At 37.9% G+C, this 20,776-nt stretch overlaps 1 protein-coding gene across 4 annotated transcripts in view; it reads left to right on the top strand.

Annotated features, from left to right (window-relative positions):
• tln1 (talin 1) overlaps positions 1-20,776 on the top strand; it is a 263,163-nt gene extending 242,387 nt beyond the window's left edge. For all 4 annotated transcript variants that reach the window (XM_041201957.1, XM_041201976.1, XM_041201949.1 and 1 more), the window contains 10 exons: positions 105-221; positions 2,570-2,755; positions 5,821-5,928; positions 9,598-9,703; positions 12,318-12,442; positions 14,612-14,737; positions 15,175-15,237; positions 15,517-15,699; positions 18,561-18,689; positions 19,133-20,776. In XM_041201957.1, coding sequence (XP_041057891.1) covers positions 105-221; positions 2,570-2,755; positions 5,821-5,928; positions 9,598-9,703; positions 12,318-12,442; positions 14,612-14,737; positions 15,175-15,237; positions 15,517-15,699; positions 18,561-18,689; positions 19,133-19,264 — 1,275 coding nt within the window. In that variant the 3' untranslated portion in view covers positions 19,265-20,776. The remainder of the gene's footprint in view (positions 1-104; positions 222-2,569; positions 2,756-5,820; positions 5,929-9,597; positions 9,704-12,317; positions 12,443-14,611; positions 14,738-15,174; positions 15,238-15,516; positions 15,700-18,560; positions 18,690-19,132) is intronic.

Here is a 20,776-nt window from a genome sequence, read left to right as displayed (position 1 = left end):
TCAAGAATAGCTATTCCTTATTGATGGCATTTTTATTGATAACTATTCTATAAAAAAAACTAAACCTTTTAGTTCTAATACCCCGTGTTTTTGCATCCTGATAGGTTATGGTGACCAATGTGACCTCGCTGCTGAAGACTGTAAAGGCTGTAGAAGATGAAGCTACTAGAGGAACACGAGCTCTAGAAGCCACTATTGAGCACATCCGTCAAGAACTTGCAGTATGTATTACACGCTCAGCCATTTTTTATAGTGGCAACAGAGTTCATCATTGAAACAATACACAATTCTGGCATCAAATTAACATTTCAGATGTTTCTAAATTTCTTGTCCCTTATATCATCTTACTGATTTTGACCTAAGTGGGTATTTCTGTATATTGTGACCAAAAAAAAACCTTATATTGATAGCTATAGACAAGAGTAACATGTACACCTAGTATTGTGGAACTACTGGTAGTCTTTTAGATTTCTCATTCCTCCAGTTCTGAAGAAGTCATATCGGACTCGAAACATTAAGTCTGTTTCTCTCTCCACAGGTGCTGCCAGACCTACTGAGGTTTTCCAGCATTTTCTGTTTTTATTTCAGATTTCCAGCATCTGCAGTATTTTGCTTTTACTCACATTTTCTGCCTCTCTATCCATTAGCTATGGTGCTGAGTTTTGCTCTTTTAGAAATTTTCCATAAAATTAATGATTTTTTAAGAACTGAAAATTGGATCCCACCCTGACTTTTTCTTATATAAAAGCAAAATACTGCAGATGCTGGAAATCTGAAATAAAAACAGCAAATGCTGGAAAACTCAGCAGGCCTAACAGCATCTGCGGAGAGGGAAACAGAGTTAATGTTTCGAGTCCTTATGACTCTTTTTCAGAGCTAAAGAGAAGTAGAAATAGATTGATTTTATACTGTTTAAGAGGTGGTGGAGCAGATGGAACAAGATAGATCAGGGATAGGTGACAGCTAAGGAGAGATTGACAAAGATGCCATGGATACAAGAGTGTTATTGGTAGTGGTAAGGAGTGAAGAAGGTGGAGGGCGGCATGAAGGTAAGATAGCAGAAAGTGTTATTAGCACAACAAGAGTCAGCACTCTGTGAAAGCAAAACATAAAAGCAACTGATAGATGGTCCCGTGGGGTGGCAGGGCGTGGGATTTGGTTGGGGGGAAAAGAATTTTAAAATCAACAAATAAATAAAAGAATAAAATAAAATTTAAAAATAAATAAAAAATAAATATTGTATTTTTAAAAAAGGAGTCAAGATGGAGGAGAGAGTTCATGGTCTGAAGTTGCTGAACTCAACATTAAGTCCAGAAAACTGTAAAGTGCCTCATTGGAAGATGAGGTGCTGTTCCTCCAGTTTGTGTTGGAACATTACAGCAGGCCAAGGACAGATGTGTGGGCATGAGAGCAGGAAGGTGTGTTGCAATGGCAAGTGACAGGAAGGTCTGGGTCATGCTTGCGGACTGAGCGAAGGTGTTCTGCAAAGCAGTCACGCAGTCTGTGTTTAGTCTCCCCAATGTAGATCCAGGTTGAAGGGAGGAGCTGTTGACTAGATAAACCAAGTAGAGTGTATCCAGAATTTATTAGGATGTGATGCATAATGTGAATGGTCCAGGTTGTTTACTAATTCTCCTGTTAGCCATTGACTGTAACATATTGATTGCTTGGCAAAGTTATTTTGTAGGCGAGGAGCGGGGTTGGGGAGAAATGAGTTCCATATTTTTAATCTTTTTTCCCCAATTTTCTCCTGCAGACAGTAACTTTGGCTAGGGTAGAATTTGCAGGTGCCAGCCTCCAAGTGGGCCGCCTTTACATGCAAGTCTGGACACTGTTGACAACTTAATCAACTAACATGCATGAAAGACAAATCTGATCTTGTCCTCATCAGACATCCAGCTTTCTTACTAGATATCAATAAAAAAGTGAGAATCCTGGCTGATTCTCTTTCCCTCCCATTCATCTTCCTGTTCCCCACTCCACTGACCATGAGGACAATCGTCCAGCTGTGATCTGCCTAACTCTCTCACATTGGGCAGCGAACCTTGGAATTTTAACCAAAATGGCTTAGTAGCAGCATCAACTAGTCATCTGTATGGTTGAGAAATAGTTGAGCTGAAAACAGGAAATATCAAACAAATATTTTCCAATGCAAGCATTGAAAGTTAGTCCAGCAGTTTACAGATAGGTTAAGACTCCAGAATATGGTACTTTATGATTATGTTACTATACCCACCTCACTGAACAATTTCCTGATAGAGTAGTTGACCTATTCTTATGTAGAAACTTTGAGAGCAGTGGATAGTCTACTCCCTTTGGAAAATCAATTCCTCTCTGTTGATTTTGTCAGCCAAGATTGTTTAGGTTGAGATGAAATTTTCATATGTTTCCAGAGGAGCATCTTAAAGGCTGTGAAAAGACCTAACTTCTCTATATTCGCAGTACCTCTGTGAGGAATATAGACAATCTATTAAAAACTGCTAAAAAGTACTTTCACGTGTCTCAAAGTATTGCAAAAGTAAAAATAAGAAATGATCTTGTTCGCTAAACTCCTGTTTTATTCCTTTAGGTATTTTCCTCAGCAGATCCACCACCTAAAACTTCTACGCCAGAAGAATTTATCCGGATGACCAAAGGCATTACTATTGCCACAGCTAAAGCCGTGGCAGCAGGAAACTCCTGTCGTCAAGAGGATGTTATTGCCACTGCCAACCTTAGTCGCAAAGCTATTGCAGAGATGCTCCATTCTTGTAAGGTATCTAATAACTAAAGCATCAGTTGAGAGGTACTTGTTCAGTGTACGTGGAAAAGAACCAACAAAAGATTATGGCTGTCTGTACATTTAAAAAGGAGTGTCTGGAGGAATGCTCTTTTTTCAAAGTATTCCCGCTATTTATAAAAGGAAAGATTGTTTCTGGAGGTTTCTTAGCATTTTTTTCATACCTAGCACAAAGGAAAATGGTTGTGATTGTTGGAAGTCAATCATCTCAGTTCCAGGACATCACTGCAGGAGTTCCTCAGAGTAGTGTCCTAGAACCCAACCATCTTCAGCTGCTTCATCAATGATCTTCCTTCCATCATTAGGTCAGAAGTGGGGATGTTCGCTGATGATTGCACTATGTTCAGCACCATTTGCAACTGGTCAGATACTGAAGCAGTCCCTGTCCAAATGGAGCAAGACCTGGACAATATCTAGGCTTAGGCTGGCAAGTGGCAAGTAATGTTCGCACCACACAAGTGCCAGGCAATGACCATCTCCAACAAGAGAGAATCCAACCATCGCCCCTTGATGTTCCAATGGCATTACTATCACTGAATCCCTCACTATCAACATCCTGGGGGTTACCATTGACAGGAAACTAAACTGGACTAGCCATATCAATTCTGTGGCTACAAGAGCAGGTCAGTGGCTAGGAATCCTGCGGAGAGTAACTCACTTCCTGACTCATCAAAGCCTGTCCACCATCTACAAGGCATAAATCAGGAGTGTGAAGAAATATTCACCACTTGCTTGGATGAGTGCAGCTCCCACAACACTCAAGAAGCTTGACACCATCCAAGACAAAGCAGCCCGCTTGACTGGCACCCGATCCACAAATATTCACTCCCTCCACCACCGCTGCACAGTAGCAGCAGTAAATACCATCTGCAAAATGCATTGCAGGAACTCACAAAGGCTCCTTAGACAGCACCTTTCAAACCCACTACTGCTACCATCTAGAAGGACAAGGACAGCAGTCGCATGGGAACACCACCACATAGAAGTTCCCCTCCAAGCCACTCACCACCTTAACTTGGAAATATATTGCTGTTCCTTCACTGTCACTGGGTCAAAACCCTGGAACTCCCTCCCTAATAGCACTGTGGGTGTGCTTATGCCATTGGGACTGCAGCGGTTCAAGAAGGCAGCTCACCACCACACAATTAGGGATGGACAATAAATGCTGGTCTAGCTAGTGATGCCCACATCCTGTAAATTAATTTTAAAAAAATTTTCATGGACTGTTTGCAAACATTGGGAGAAGCTGACCTGAGAGCCCCTGGTAGCTCCACCCAGAAAACCATTTTATTGGATTAGAATGCAGATTTCTTAACCTTCATAGTTTCCTGGAATTGGTTGTACTGGCTAATCTGAAATGAAGTTCCTGGCTGTTTGTGATGTGGCTACAAGGTTTACCCTTGCAGTTGTCACTGGAGCAGGAGGGTGGGTAACCTCATGGATTTGCAGATCACCATCACAATTTGTTTTTGTAAGACCAGTATTAAGAAAGTAAGTTTCTTATTGTCCCAATCAGATCAGGCATTCTTCACATTATACAGTTAAGCAAAATAACCATCCTAATAAACTAAGAGAGCAAAGAGGCCAATAACTGAATTGCTAGTGGCTCCACAGTAATAGTGAAAAGTAGTAGAGTATTTGGCTGGTTATGGTCTTGTGGCACAGTGGTAGTGTGCTGTTTGGGTAATGCCCTTGCTTGAACCTACTATTGATTTTAACACTTAATTGCTGCTGCGAGTGAATTTGTTCTCCTCCAACCTGGTATCGTGATGTTACAATCGTTGTAGAGATTGATTTTTTTAAAATTCAAACTTCCAGTTGCTAGCTAAAAGGATGACAAGATTTCACGTTTTATAACTTACTGTAATAAACATTCCAAAAGCCCACAATAATAGTGGTTAGCTATCCTTTAGAGCTCAACTCTCTTTTATCTCGGGACTAAATGGACAGCCTATAGCATAATTGTTTACAGCCTGAAATTCTCAACACTTTTCAGGGAGTTTGGAGTCTTACAGTCTAAACTGTTGCCACATAGGCTGCTGCCATTATCCCCAAGTATAAATACTTTGCACTTTCTTCCCAATAAAACAACCAGGGCCCTTTAAATCTCTACCACCCAGGGTTGCTGTCACGCAGACTTCAGAACATGACTCCCTTCAAGAGACAGTCCCAAAACATAACCATCTTTAAAACCTCACTATTGTAACAATGGGCAAGTAGATACTGTCACCCTGGTTGGCTTTCCCTGATGCAGATGCAGAATTCAGTGGGCAAAAATATCTAGATAGAAGCAAATGTAGTTGTTTTCCAGTAAATGCATAAGGTTTCTGCTTTCAACACTTTCAAAACTAATTTCTCCCAAGTTCAACATCCATTCCTAAACACATTATTTTACTGATTGTCGTTCCAACTTGATAAAGAGCACAATTTCATGAAGTCATCTGTTTTAAGGTCTGGTGGCATTTCATCCTCTTATCTTTCAGCTGGAAACATCCATCAAACTTGGAAGTGTTGTTTTCATCTACTCTGCACAAATCTGGTGTAGTCTTTTTTTCATTCATTCATTTTTGGGATGTGAGCATCACTGGCTAGGCGAACATTTATGGTACACCCACAGTGCTGTTAGGGAGTTCCAGGAGTTTTACGCAGCCACAGTGAGGGAACGGTGATATGTTTCCCAAGTCAGGATGGTGAGTGACTTGGAGGGGAACTTCCAGGTGGTGGTGTTTCCATCTATCTGCTGCCCTTGTCCTTCTGGATGGTAGTGGTTGTGGGTTTGGAAGGTGCTGCTGAAGGAGCCTGTACCATTATCTCCACAGTTTTCAACAATAATGGGGAACCAATTTAAAACTATAACCAGTGAAACAGAATATGTGGAGATCTTTCTATTTTTTGTAACTGATTTTTCATGTCAGGAGTGAAGTAAAACAAATTTGTTGGGAGGTGGTGTTTGCAAAAACTGAAAATGAAAAGCCCATGAAAAGCTCCTATGCCGGTAAAGCCAGATAATTAACAACCTTTATCACTGGATGTTTTTATAGCAAGCAGCCTATCACCCAGAAGTGTCCAATGATGTTCGTACCAGGGCCCTTCGTTTTGGCAAAGAATGTTCTGAGGGTTACCTGGCTCTACTGGAACATGTACTTGTTGTAAGTAATCATGAAATGTATATTGTTGTGGTGTCAATTCTTAAATAATTAAATGAGTGAGCAGACAATTTTTTTCTCATCAGGTAGTTCTAGTCTTGATGCCTACACAGTACAAAATTCAAAGTTTAAATGAATTTTAGCCGTTTGTGGTGGGGTAAAAAGCTTTTTCATAGAACTGTGTAGTACAGAAGGAAGCTGTTCATTCCATGGAGCCAGCCCTTTGAAGGAGCCATCTGCTTAGTTCCACTCTCCATTTCCCATAGTCCTGCAATTATTTCCTTTTCAAATAGTTTTCCTTTCTATTATTGAATCTGCCCATCACCATCCTTTAATTGCATTCCAGATCATAATAGTAAAAATAGTTCTTCTCATATCCCCTCTGAGTTTTCCAATTACTTTTTTTTATTATTCGCTCGTGGGATGTGGGTGTCACTGGCTATTGCCCTTGTTCAGAGGGCATTTTTTAAGAGTCAACCACATTGCTGTGAGCCTGGAGTCACATGTAGGCCAGATCAGGTAAGGGTAGCAGATTTCCTTCCCTAAAGGGCATTAGTGAACCAGATGGGTTTTTACAATTGGTAGTGGTTTTATGGTCGTCATCAGATTTTTTTTTTTAATTCCAGATTTTTATTGAATTCAAATTTCACCATCTGCTATGGTGGGATTTGAACTCAGGTCCCCAGAGCATTAACCTGGGTCTCTGGATTATTAGTCCAGTGACAATGTCACTATGCCACTGCCTCCCACCTTAAATTTGCATTCTCTGGTTACCAACACTCCTATCAGTAGAAACAGTTTCTCCCTATTTGCTCTGTCAAAATCCCACCATGATTTTCAGCACCTCCATTAAATCTCCCCTTAACCATCTCTACTCTAAGGAGAAAAGCAAAATACTGCGGATGCTAGAAATCTAGAACAAAAACAAAAATAGCTGGAAAAACTCAGCAGATCTGACAGCATCTGCGGAGAGGAATACAGTTAAGGTTTCGAGTCCGAATGACTCTTCATCAGAACTAAGAAAAAATAGAAAAGAGGTGAACTTTAAGCTGGTGGGACAGGTAGAACCTCTTCTATTTTTCCTTAGTTCTGATGAAAAATCATTCGCACTCGAAACGTTAACTGTATTCCTCTCCGCAGATGCTGTCAGACCTGCTGAGTTTTTCCAGGTAATTTTGTTTTTGTTCTACTCTAAGGAGAACAATCCCAATGTATCTTATTTCTTCAGATAACTGCTCATCCCTGGTACAATTCTAGAAAATCTTCTCTGCCACTCTCTGCACAGCCTTAACATTAATTCGGCAAGCAAGCCTTAATATGTTAAGTTTTCTTCTCCATCCCTCATTCTGCCAATTAACCCCTCTCCCAACACTGAAGGCAATGATGGTTTGGATCTGTGGGCATTGGTCATGGATTCAACTATTCACTCCTAAGTGCTGGCAGGCATTTTTGACAAGAGTGTGGACCACAAATGAGCTCAATCTGGTCTTCAGCTGACATCCGGAATTCTTTCAAGGTTTTCTGGACAATGGTCAGTAGGGGAACCCTGCCTAATTTATATAATTCCCCGATTCAATGGTGCTGAGGCCAATTGTAGATTCTCTTCCCTCCCTCCACTCCTGCCACTCCCAGCCCCACCTTTGAGAGTTTCAGTCTTTTAACTTAGTGCGTTCTAGGAATCAAACCTTTTCTTGGACATTTTGTTGCTTTGTCCTGTTACATCTTTATTGAATTACTTCTGTCTCTTTTCCTCTTCCCACATTTCATGCTTATTCCTTCACTTTATTTCAAAGCCGGTGAGTAGCCTGAGCCACAGCAGCACTGGTAGCCTGGTTGTGGTCGAATGTTATGCATGGGTTTATCCAAATATAGAGAATTTGAGAAGTGATGTGGAATGAATCCTTCCAACAGGCAGTGCTGCAGCTGCTGTGATGTACTGCTGAGCAACTAACTTCTAGTGTTGCCAAATATGTGCAAATTCATGGTTCTTGCACCACCCTGTATTGGTCATGTAGAAGTTCTAACTTGAATCCCATTTACCACTTTGAAAACTAATGACCACTTACCCCTCACAGCATGATGTCTTGATTAAACTGGCCACTTATAATGGTAGCGGGCCTGACATAATCTGTAGCAGAAGACAGTGAGTTCAAAGAGAAAGTGGTTGAACAGAAAAGAGCAAATGATTTATTGCTAATTGGTTCATTTGCAATAACATTTTAACAGTCTGATTTTTTTTTGCTGTAGGGAGTATATTGGTTTCGAGTGGAATCATTTCCTGGAATCTGAGTGGATAGTTTAAAATTAGGTTAAAAAATTATCATTAAGCTTATTGTAAAGTTATCCTTAAACTGTTTATTCAGGCATGTCCAAAAATGATTATATAATATCACTAATAATCTCAGCCCTTAGTTATCAATGATGCCGCCTCAGTTATTGGTTAAAAATTCTACCAAAAAATATTGTATCTGGTTGTCTTTTTCTGACTGATCCATAAGTTATGTGCTGTAATTAGCCACGTTAGCTTTGTGATTCTGTTATTTGAACTTGTTTTGAAGAAGTCAAGAGGCCCATATGCCAAATTGCACTTGCATAGCTGGAAAAAAAAAATCACGTGAGCATATTATTTAACTCCTCTGAAGTAGTTCTCAATTCCAGTGGTAAAATGATTGTTCTCCTTTCTCCCCACAAGCCATGTGATATATTTGTAAACCTATCTGTGCGCACTTTCCTTCAGTATTAGACTGACCTGACCTGCATTGGTTTATGGAATGGGGCTGTGGTATTTTACGCATGTTTGTGTTCTGATCGCTAGCCAATTGCATGTGCTGTATTTCTGATTCATTGCAGTTTTGAACATGTCTGCATTTGAGGGATTTATTCTCGCTTTCTAGGAGTGAAGGAACAGGAATATACCATTTAGCTCCTCCAGCCTTGTTCTTCCATTCAGTGAAAGGCTGATCTCCATAAACTTTTTTTTCCCTTCTGTTTAGCAAAGACAATAATTAGGAAATACTAGAGACTAATCCTATAGAATTGTAATAAAACCTGTAGAATTGTTGGATGAAAGCTCTTGCATCACTAGGTCAGTTCTTGATTTCAGCTGGGCTCCCTAAAGGAAGGAGAATTTGTCAAAGCAACTTGTGCCAACTGTTTGCCATGTAGATGAGAGATCATCTGCAGTTAGGGAGAAAACTTAAAAATGAGAGTTAAATGAAAGTTAAAGGTCCCTTGCCACGGTGATCGAGAGTGCTGTTAAATGTGAGATTGGGAGGAGCATCTTCTCTACACTTAGGCAAGATGTTTACCTTTGTTTGTAGGTGGACCCTAGGGCTGGTTTCCACGAGTTCTGCCCAAGGCTGCAGTGGCCGTCTTGGCAAACCAGTGTGCCTAAAGCTGCCTTCAGATGTGATTAAAGAGTCCAACTTGTTTGTCTTTGGCCAATAAGGCAGGTGGTGCAGTTCTGGTTGGAAGTCTGTGCAATTCCTGTGCTCTGTTTTGGGATCTTGGGTTTCTGCACAGCCCCTGGAAGCAAAGATGGTGTTGCATAATGCAATTGCTGGACAATGTGTTGCCATCATGATCCTGCCTCACAAACTAATTGTAGGAAGCTATTATTTTGAATTACTTTTTCTTCCTCTGTTATTCAATATTTCTTGCTCTCCTTTCCAGGTTCTTCAGAAGCCATCAACGGATCTCAAACAGCAGCTGGCAGCATATTCAAAACGTGTAGCTGGTTCTGTCACAGAGCTCATCCAGGCTGCAGAGGCCATGAAAGGTAAGAAAACCTTCTGCATTTAAATTCAATGATTGGAGCTACAGGCATCATTGACATGTGAAAAGAAAAAGTGCCTTTTTTTTTAAAAAAAAACAGCTTTGAATGAAGTGCATGACCAAGGATTAGTCCAAAGATGGTTTGTGTTGGGCTCCAATGTACTGGCAATGTGACCCGGGTATGAAAAAGTTTACCTTAAAGTGCAATTTAAAAGAATTTTCTCATGAACCATCTCATGAAGGATCCAATGTTACAGCTGGAACTACTCTCATGGCCTGTATGTTACTGTTTTGTGGTGCTGCACACTGGAGATTAAGAATGTCTCCATGTTGAAATTTTATTTCATGATGAGTTAGTCCATCTTGGCCAAGATGGTGACATCACTGGCCTGCCTTTCTGTGGTCCAGGGAATGTTTTGGGGAGGACAAGGACATCAGTAATTCTACTCTGATCATTTACCCAGTTACCCACTTACCCCTGCCAAGTACATCATTGTCTCTTACATTGGTAGTTCTGAAGAAGGGTCATATTGGACTAGAAATGTTAACTCTCTTTCTCTCTCCACAGATGCTGCGAGATCTGCTGAGTTTTTCAGTGTTTCTTGTTTTTATTTCAGATTTCCAGCATCCGCAGTATTTTGCTTTTATTTGTCTCTTACATTTCCTGGTGTGTAGACAGAGGGAATTGGCAAAGAAAGAGAAAATAAAATAACATGGACAAAGAGATAAGGGAAAATTGCGAGAAGAATAAAGACAACTAAGAATAAGAATAAAAACCTCTGACGTCAAAGAATCAAGAAACAAAGCAAAAGGGAATAATTGGATAATAAATTAAACTTGACTAATTAAAATTTAAATAATCGGGATATTGTCAAATTATTAAATTGTAGAATTAATGAACGAGTTGATCCATTGATCAGGAAATCTCTCCATTGTGTCAGTTGCATTTATATTTGAAAAGGAAAGCTAAATAAAACAATCTATCATCTTTGATTTCAGCTCACTAGAAGGATTTTTTTTTATTGTAGACTAAGTGGACTCATACATCAACATTCATACTGGCAAAGTGAAGGAATTGTGTTGGGTGTACTCCAAAGCAACAAAATTAACATTGTACAGTTGTCTAGTGGAGCTTAAACCATATAGGAAGGAAATTTACACACCAGAAATTCTTTTGTTCTGAATTACCGTAATAAATTAACAGGCTGATAATTTGATGGTGCCTTGCAGACAGCTTTCCAAGTTACGCCAGCATATAATTTGTAATGATGTCGTCATTTTGATCTACATTTCTGACCAACTTCTTTATATGGAATTTTTCAGTGAACCTATTGCAGCCACAGAACACTGGAGGAAACTATGTGCTGAATTAGATAATCTTAATGTGCTGGAGGTTTTGTTTAGTTGCAGATTGTGGCAGTTCTATGTTGAGTTTTCTATGATTCATGTTAACCTGTTACAGACTGGCAATTATGTTCTATTTAGTTTAAAAATACATTGTATGTGTTGAAAATGCAGCCCTTTCACTAATGCTATAATCATCTAAGTTGATGGCAACAATATTGAAATTTTTACAAATCTTAAATTTAAAAATAATGAGGTGGGTGAATTTTCTCAGGAAAAAAATTTGCCATGGCTTCTATTTTATGCTCCAGATTCTGTATATGTTTTTTAAAACTGAGCTAGGTGTAACATGGGTTAACTCAAGCTCCTCCTGCATTTTCCAATAATGTGACTAATGCATTGCCTCTCATCAAACAATAACCAGGCTGCTCTCCTACAAGTGCCTTCCCCCTAAATGCTCTTAAGGCTCCTACAGGTTCCAAATGTGTTTTTAAATTCTCTTTCCCACAACCTTGCTGGTTGCTTCCAGTTTATATTTCTAACACTAATGAAGACTAATTGGATATCCCTATCAAAGAGCCTGTACAGGAGTGATGGGCTGAAAAGCCACCTTCTGTGCTGTATCATTGTAGGAGAATTGCAGGACACTATGTTAAATTTGCATTGCAATAAAGACTTTGTTCCCACCTGCCTTTATATCTCTTGCTACAAGTATGAGCAGTACAGATTAGTGCACATCAAGAAGTTAGGGAGTGAAAGAGATAAATTAGAAGCTTGTTAGAAAGCATGGATCGTTAGTAGCAAGTTGGGAAGCAAAGAATAATTATCTAACTTTCTTAAACTGTACAACCTACAATCTTCACGATACTTTGGTTCCTGTCCTCAACTCAACAGGCATGCATGTATACAGCTGATAATGAACAAAAATATGTATTTATTTAAGACTTTTAATGTAGTACATAGCTCATAATGCTTCATAGAAGCATAAGTGGACAAAAATTGAGTCATGGCCTGGACTTCTGGCTAACAGACCTTCACTAATATCTAGCGTTGTGGATCACCCATTTCTTTGGGATACTAGTTCCACAGCAACAGCGTCAGGAGATAATGCTAAGTACAGCATATATTGGGTTAAACGACCATTGTGTTTTCTTGGATAAAATTTCTTTATTGACTTGCTGTTATTCACCGAGTCACGATTACTGTACAAGAAAATGTTCAAGATGCAGTCAGTTGATCAGTTTCTTACGTAACTTTTCCTTTTTGTTTTTTAGGCACAGAATGGGTAAATCCTGAAGATCCAACAGTTATTGCTGAGAATGAGTTGCTGAGAGCTGCTGCAGCTATTGAGGCAGCCGCCAAGAAACTGGAACAACTGAAACCAAGAGCTAAACCCAAGGTGAAAAAACATCTACAGAGTGATATTAAAACTGTGGCATATTTTTTCCTGACCTCATTGATCTAGTTAGCAATCTAACAGAGCATGGAGTCATTTGTTATTTCAGTAAATAGCTTTTTCTAGTAATTTTCTTTTCAAAACTCACTTAATTTGGCCTTCCTAATGGTTTGATGGATTTATCCAATGAGAAATTGAGCCATACAAACCAAATTTGATTCCCAATCTATTAAGTTAGTTGACTTCAGCTGGGCGTGCTAGAGTTGATCTTCATGATTTTATCATTACCTAGTGAGTGTAGTTGGAAACTTGCGTGTGGATGTTAGGAGAGGACTAGATTGGACCTGACTGTGATGCCCCCTGTAGTCATATAACCTACTTGCAATTGCTGTTCAGGCTTGCACATTTGTAATGGACACTGGGATAAGGTACCAGAGGATGATCTGTGCAAGAGGAGCTTTACACCCAAGAATTCAAAACCTTCTGAAGGGAAGAGAATGAATGAGGGAAAAGGAAGGTACAAAAATGCAGTAGACTAACAGCCCAGGCAATTGTAAAGCTATTCTCTAGACTGACACCTAGAGAACTTGCTGACTATTAGTGAGTATCTGATAACTGTACTACGTGTAAAAGGCTCATTTTTGTAAAGATGAAACCTATGATGAAGTTGACAAGAAGATGGGGAAGTAAGGCCATCAATTCAGTCTGTCATATTCTGCGCCACTCTTTCTCCTCTGCCCCACCCCTATTACATAACACTACTCATCAGTGGGTCAAACTATTTCATAGGTGTTTGCATATGTTTAAGACTTGGGGAAAGAAGTGGGCTAAAAGTTGAATTTCAGTAAGAAAAATAGATACAGTAGTTTTGATCAATGAATTATGTAGTGCATAGTTCTTGTAGTCCTTAATACTTGAGGATTTTGAGGATTTAACCATTGCAATGTATTATTATCCTACCAGTTTCCTTCCCTTAACCTTCTTGCTCTGATGGTAGCCACTGGTTTTGGACTAAATATCCATGGGTGGCTGTGACCATCTGCTCCATTATCTAACTGAGTGTTTTAATTTGTAAACCTCCATAGTGTGTTAGAATATTTGATTGTAGAATCCATCACAGATGAGCAGGATCCCATTCTTGCCCATGCTTGAGCAGTTTAAGCAGTAATCAATTAATAACGATTGGAAAAGGAAATCTAGGCCAGCTTCCCTCTGTTCTAAGGAAACTGAAGCCTGTTACAGTATTGGCTTGATTGAGATTAAGTATTTCAACAGAGGTGGGTTTGGAATCAGGATCTTCCCAATCTCTAACTCAGTGTCACATTGTTATAATGCTTTTGCCAACTGAGTAAATGGGGAAACTGAACTGTTATTACACCAGATCTGTAACCACTACTTCACCCCAGTGTTGTATAGCTCAAAACATTCTCTCCATATACAACCTACATTTGGAAGGGGTAAAATCTGTATGTAATTGTACTGTTGGGTGTTTTTTCACAGTTTAAGTGTAAATTAAAATTTCACAAATCCATCATTACACTTTACTGAACTTCTATTGATTACATTAAAAATATTAAAGCCTGCAATTCTTATAACCTTTTTAGTTTAATTTGTATGAATTCTGATGTGAATATTCTGACCATGAGCATAGATGCAGTTTTGATATAGTGGAATTTTTAGCAGTAATTACAGTATAAGTACAGTATCAATATTTTGTGATTAGAAATATTCACAATGCAAAAATTGCTACAAGCGACTGTCTGATATGTTTGCTATATTAGGTTGTTAGCTAAAACTCAACTATGTATCAAACATATTTGTACAGTTTCTTGACTTTACAGCATTTTAAAAGTGGTTTATTAAAATTTGTTTAATAGAAAACCTACATAATTCATTTTTTGGCTCGAGTTTTTGCACCAAGTTCTGTATCTAATAAGTTTTGTTGTATATGGTACAATGTATTCCACCCACCACTTTCATTTACACGTTAATCAAAACTCTTCAGTAACGTTTGTCATAACTTCACTAAATTCCTCAGTTATCCTTGAATTCATACTATTTTTGTTGGAGAATTTTGATTCATGGCAATTTACTGCTAATTAACATATTACCTTTTCAATATGGTTTTCATTCACTTTTAATCTTTTTCTTTAACTTTTTTTTGTCCAACAGCAAGCAGATGAAAGCCTTAACTTTGAAGAACAGATCCTGGAGGCAGCCAAGTCAATTGCTGCAGCTACCAGTGCCCTTGTGAAAGCTGCCTCTGCTGCTCAGAGAGAACTTGTGGCTCAAGGCAAGGTAAGAAGTAACTCGGTGTTGATTATTTCACATGTTCTCCTACTTTTGAATTAATTTGACAATGCCTATGAATATTCAAAAATATGTATCGGCACAAGAATGAAGGCAAATTTTTGTCTATGTAAATTTTTTTTTAGCATTCTTCACAAAAATACATGCAAGTATTCTCGGTATCACACACATACCCAGTATAATTTCATGTCAATATTGTGTTCTGTAAGACTGTGTTTTATTTCAGCACCTAGTATTAAGACCAGCCCATCACAGGATTTGTTTTCAGTTCAATAAATGACTATTGTAATGAGACTATAAATTTTTTTCACCCGGTTTACTTCTAAATATGTTCCGAATAACTTGCTTAATTGTAGTATGGTGGCTCTAAATAAAAGCAAACTCTACACTGCAAGCATTCAGAGAAGTGTTTTTTTTCACCATAGGTTGGAGCTGTACCGGCAAATGCAGTAGATGATGGCCAGTGGTCCCAAGGCCTCATTTCAGCAGTGAGTACAATGCTAAAATGTGTCTTCTCCCACTTCCAAAAATACCAACGTGAAGGTCAATTATTAGACAGTCTGACAATATCATTTTTATGGAACTGCAAGGGATTGTTCAAACAACTTAGTGTTGCTGGAGGTATTTTTTAAATTAAAATATTCATTTGATTTAAATCAAATTATGTGAATTACGTTAAGCAGAGGATCATTTTTGTTGTTCTCAGACTTGCTATTTTAATGTTTCTGCTTTAAACTACAAGCTAAATAAAATATATGTTTTTACAGGCTCGAATGGTTGCTGCTGCTACAAGTAGTTTGTGTGAAGCAGCCAATGCTGCAGTTCAGGGTCACGCCAGTGAGGAGAAGCTGATTTCTTCAGCCAAACAGGTAGCAGCATCCACAGCTCAACTGTTAGTGGCTTGCAAGGTGAAAGCAGATCAGGATTCAGAGGCCATGAGGAGACTCCAGGTATGAAATGTGTACACAATGTGAATTAAATTCTATTTGCTGAAAAAAGTCAACTTTTTGCCATTTTAAAAACAACCACACCTATAAAATGCAAGAGGGGCATGCAAATACAAATACACGCATTCTTCCCCCTCCTCTTCTCCTTCATCATGAAGGAAGAGCAGAGACTCCACTAATAGTCTACTACATTGCGGACACAATTAGATTTGGTTAAAGGCTGCACAACCGGTGTGGATGCAATAATAAAATAAAAAATCTTGTTTTGTTTTTATGATTTTGTAAAGGAGTCAAGAAACTTTTTCAACTAGCGGATGGATATGGCCACAATGATTGTGCTATGCCACAAGAGACCATTTTGTTCTAACATCATTTTGAAAATTAATTTACTAAATTCACTACCCACTGTCAAAAAACCATAGCAAAATATACTTACAGTAAGGTGATCAGACTGGGAGCTAATTAGACTTAACTGGAGAAATTTGGTTACTTTCTGCTTGTAAGAAAAAAGGGAAGATACAAGAGCAGGCATTACAGCAAGTTTGAATTTTAAAAGTTTAAATTATAGACAGATGGAAGTGAGATCTACAGTGTTATGTCTTGCAAAGGAATGATTGTGCAGGATTTCAGCAAACCATGTTGGTAATTGTGGATAAGCTTTCATCACTTAGCAACAGAAACATTTTGGACCAACTCTGTTCAAATGCATATTTATTTTAAATATCTAGAAAAAAGACATCAATTATTGGACACTTAATCACTATTGGTGGCCACACATTTTTTTCTCTCTTGTAAACTGGAACTCTTTGTTTTGAATTTTCTCTGCATATACTAGAGTAGATTTCCTTTATAATATAAAACATAAACAATGAGCTTATCCCATTGAATTATTTTCTACATTTAAATAATCCAGATATCTACTTTTAATCTTTTATTCAATTTTTGTCTTTTCATTTTCTAATTTGTTTGCTCCTGAACACCCAATCAATTTGTCTTTAATTTAGTCAAGTGGGGAAGCCCTCCTTTTGAAAGCTTGACCTATTGTGTATTTTATTGTTGCAATGTCCTATTTGTTGCTTTGGGATGTTGTACAAGAGGTACATAGCACTGTCTGCTCAGATTTAGCATAGTGTTATCTAGTGACAGAAATGGAGTATTGTATCAATGGAGTATCATAATAACAAAAACAAAAATTGCTGGAAAAACTCAGCAGGTCTGACAGCATCTGTGGACAGAAAGACACAGTTAACGTTTTGAGTCTGTATGACTCTTTATCAGAACTCCATCATATAATAACCTTTTGGGCAAAAATCTGATATTCTACACTTGGTCTTCGAAACAGGGTTTGCTTCTAGCTTGATCCAAGATATATAGGCCCATGGATTCAAATAAGTAATACTTTATGCTTCAGAGGCATCACATTTTGAAAAGATGCTCGGATTATTTTGATAAATATATAACTGTTAAATTATATAACAAAAAGTCAATTTAACTTTTTTTTTCAAATATGTCAATTTTAAGCAAGTCTCCACAGCTCTGTTCTGTTAATATTTAGTGTTTAGAAAAATCTTTGCTCAAACTGTCATGCTTTTTAATCAGGATTATTTAGTTCTTAAAGTACATTATTTTCCAAAGCAAAGATTTACTGTGTTTTATTAATTGCTGTTCTAAAAATACAATAAACCCAACTTTTACAAACTAAGTTCCATGTATTGCAGATTATCAGTATTTAGCCTATTGTGAGAAATTCTAAACAAACTTTAGAAACTCTTTGCTCTTTAATGCTTGTTTTCAGTAAATGTTCTTTATGAATAGCCCGATTTAAAGTTCTGAGGCCAAGCTGTCTTTGCACCACGTGGTGTGGTACTGAATTGTTCAGACCAAGAAGGTCCCTGACTGGCCTGTGCTGTGTTAGGGAATCTTGACATGAAAGGTGGAAGAGAGTACTGAAATTAGCCTCAAGGTCCCTGGGCTGCTATCTGATATTTTCTGAGCTTCCTGCTTCTGATTAATGACTCGTATCAATTTGTTGATTCGCCCCTTCATTGGAATGGCCTGTTGGCAGCCACTGTCCAGATTAAGAAATGATAAATGGTAACTTGAATGGAGGGCACTCAGGACAATGGTACTGGTTGGAAACTGCAATAAAGTGTAAGAGCATGTTCTTGCGTTCATCGCCAGTTTCAGGACAGGAAGGTAGAGATGTTCAGGGCGTTCCAATGTGCAAGTGGTTTTCAAATTCTGTTATTAGCCAAAATCACATGATGCTGTCAAGGATTTGGGAAATTTCAGTTCTTTGAACCACAAATCTTGTTTAGCTTTAGTGTGTTTCTGGCTACTGCACGTTTACTACAAGGCTGTGAATTAACAGGTTATGCTGTGAATTAACAGATTATGCTGTGACAAAAATGCACACTAGTCCTGAATTTGGAGGAAAAGCAGCAAAAATCCTAAAATTGTACTTAAAGTTGGATGAGTGGATGAACCTCTGCAGAAATTGCCTCTCTTGTCATCTAATACTGTGTCATTGTGGGTTGATTCACCTGTAATAATATCACAACATTCCTTTATCAATTCACTTGCATAAGAGTTAATATGATTTACCCTTCCTTTTTTGTAATAATGCTTTTTTGGCATTTAATTTTTAGAATCTGATAATTTATAGAATAATTGAGACCACAGATCTTTAATAACATTGCATTCCCAATTTTATTGCAACAGTTTATTTCACCCAATTGCATTTAGTATTCAGGAGGAAGGCTTTATTGTGGAACTACATTAGGTCGGATGTTCTTCCAATGTTGACAAGCTCTAGCACTATCATTTTCATTTTGAACTATTACTTAGACTGTGCTTTTTTGTAGACTGCAGGTAATGCTGTGAAGAGAGCATCTGACAACCTTGTGAAAGCCGCACAGAAGGCTGCAGCATTCAATGAGCAAGAAGAGGAGAATGTTGTTGTCAAGAGTAAGATGGTTGGTGGCATTGCACAGGTGAGTCAATTGATTCAGTTGGGTGTAGCAGTAGTCATTTTACTGGACTAGTAATCCAAAGATCGATCATTCAGATTCCATCATGAGAGTTTGAGAATTTGAATTCAGTTCAATCTAATCTGAAAGTATAAAGTAACCATTAAGCTGTTGGACTGTCGTAAAAACACGACTGGTTCATCCATGTCCTTTAGGAAGGGAAATCTGGTCTTCTTGCCCAATGTGGCCTATATGTGACTCTTAGTGTTACACCAACATTGACTGACTCTAAACTGGCCGCTGAAGTGGCATAGCAAAGACTAAGTTATATCACCACTTTGTCAGAGATAGACAGATGGTAAATGCTGTCCTTGCCAGTGACATCCACATCCTGAGAAAGATGAAAATTTTAATTACTCAATGTAGGAAGTTGCTTTGATGTGTTCATCTGCTTCTTTCTTTAACAGATCATTGCAGCCCAGGAAGAAATGCTGCGAAAAGAGAGAGAACTTGAAGATGCCCGTAAGAAGCTAGCACAAATTCGGCAGCAACAGTACAAATTCCTTCCTTCAGAACTTTGTGACAAAGAGGAAAATTAACTGCAATCTACTTAAAACAGCTAACTGATGGTCTTGGCCAAGCATCTAGTTTAGCAATCAAACAACTAAAGATCTGATCCAGATAAATGAGTGTTTGGCCAGATTTTTCTTTCTAAGTGTTCTTGCAATAGTTTCTTTTGCAATTTCGCAATCTGTATGGTTACGGTGCAATAGGCAATCCACTTGCTATGGTTTTCTGCATCCTATAAATAATCGTTCTGTACATGATCAATCATGTTTAACATGTTATATTTGCTCTTAAGCACAGAACGGAATGATTAATGTCTGCATGTGCGTATGCACTGGTATGAGAAATGAAATGTACTGTTACAGTATTGATACAAATTTGCTGTAAAGCCTATGTATGATATCTTTTTTAAGTTTATGGAGTCAGAAGGTATATTTGATTATTCCAAAGATGTTGCACAAGAACTGTGCGTCCCAATAGTGAATGGTTTGAAGCCCATGTAAACCCAGAGTTAATAAATGGGACAACCTAAACAATATGTCCATTCATGATTTCTAAACTCCATAGTGACTAAACGATACATATTATTAAAATTCCATAATGGAAAAGTACTCCCTATAATAGTAGTGTTGCCTTAAATCAGGTTGAGAAATGCTGTGTTTTGAGGGAAATTAATGTTACTTTCTAACTTTCTATTTTTTAACCAGATGTACATGAATAAGACAGTATTTCAGCAGGGTGCCTTACAATCAGATGGTGCTTCTTTAATCTGCTTTTGGCCTTTAAGATTGCTGTGTTTCCAGTAAAAATTGGAATACCTTTTGTTAAAAAGGGTTCCAAATTCAAAATGTGGTGTGCTCCACAAATTTACTTTGTTTTGAAGATATTGCAAGGTGTTGCCTAAAATTGAATTAATGCCAGACATTTAACAACTAAAATACTGAACTGCAAGCTGAGTGGGGCATGTTTAACAGTTTGACACAAAAAGTAAGTGTTTCTGCATTTAATTACTTTTAATTATTTTCATTCAACTAGCTTTGGGTTTTTGGTCTCCTCTTGCATAAACCTTCACATTCTCTTGTTTTGGTGCAACACATTCAAATGCTTATATTTGTAATTTAAATAAGTGAACAACTTAATCGCAATAACATAGACCTATATATGCACTTAACAGTTGTGCACATCTTTCCTGTTACAAATTTCTTTTTGTAATTAAGTTTACATGCTGCATTAATGGGAATTTTAGGCAATCGTGCATAATGTTTCTATCAAATACTATTACTTGTTACTGGAAACACACATTAGGTCTCTAGAAAACTTCAAACGGCGAGTCTACTTCTATTTTGCAGAACCACCTCATGTTCACATTTATCTTGCAAATATAACTTGTTACTTATGCTCCATTGCCTTTAAATATCACTTTATTTTGATACAATATGCTTCTAATAACATTTGATGAATACCAATTTTCCAATACAATTTGAATGGCTACTTATGTTTTTATTTTACAATTTATTTGGTTAATAAAGTTGGTTTTCACTATG

The sequence above is a fragment of the Carcharodon carcharias genome, chromosome 1, assembly GCF_017639515.1.
Source record: "Carcharodon carcharias isolate sCarCar2 chromosome 1, sCarCar2.pri, whole genome shotgun sequence".
Lineage (NCBI taxonomy): Eukaryota > Metazoa > Chordata > Chondrichthyes > Lamniformes > Lamnidae > Carcharodon > Carcharodon carcharias.
This window is presented reverse-complemented; position numbering and strand designations above follow the sequence as displayed.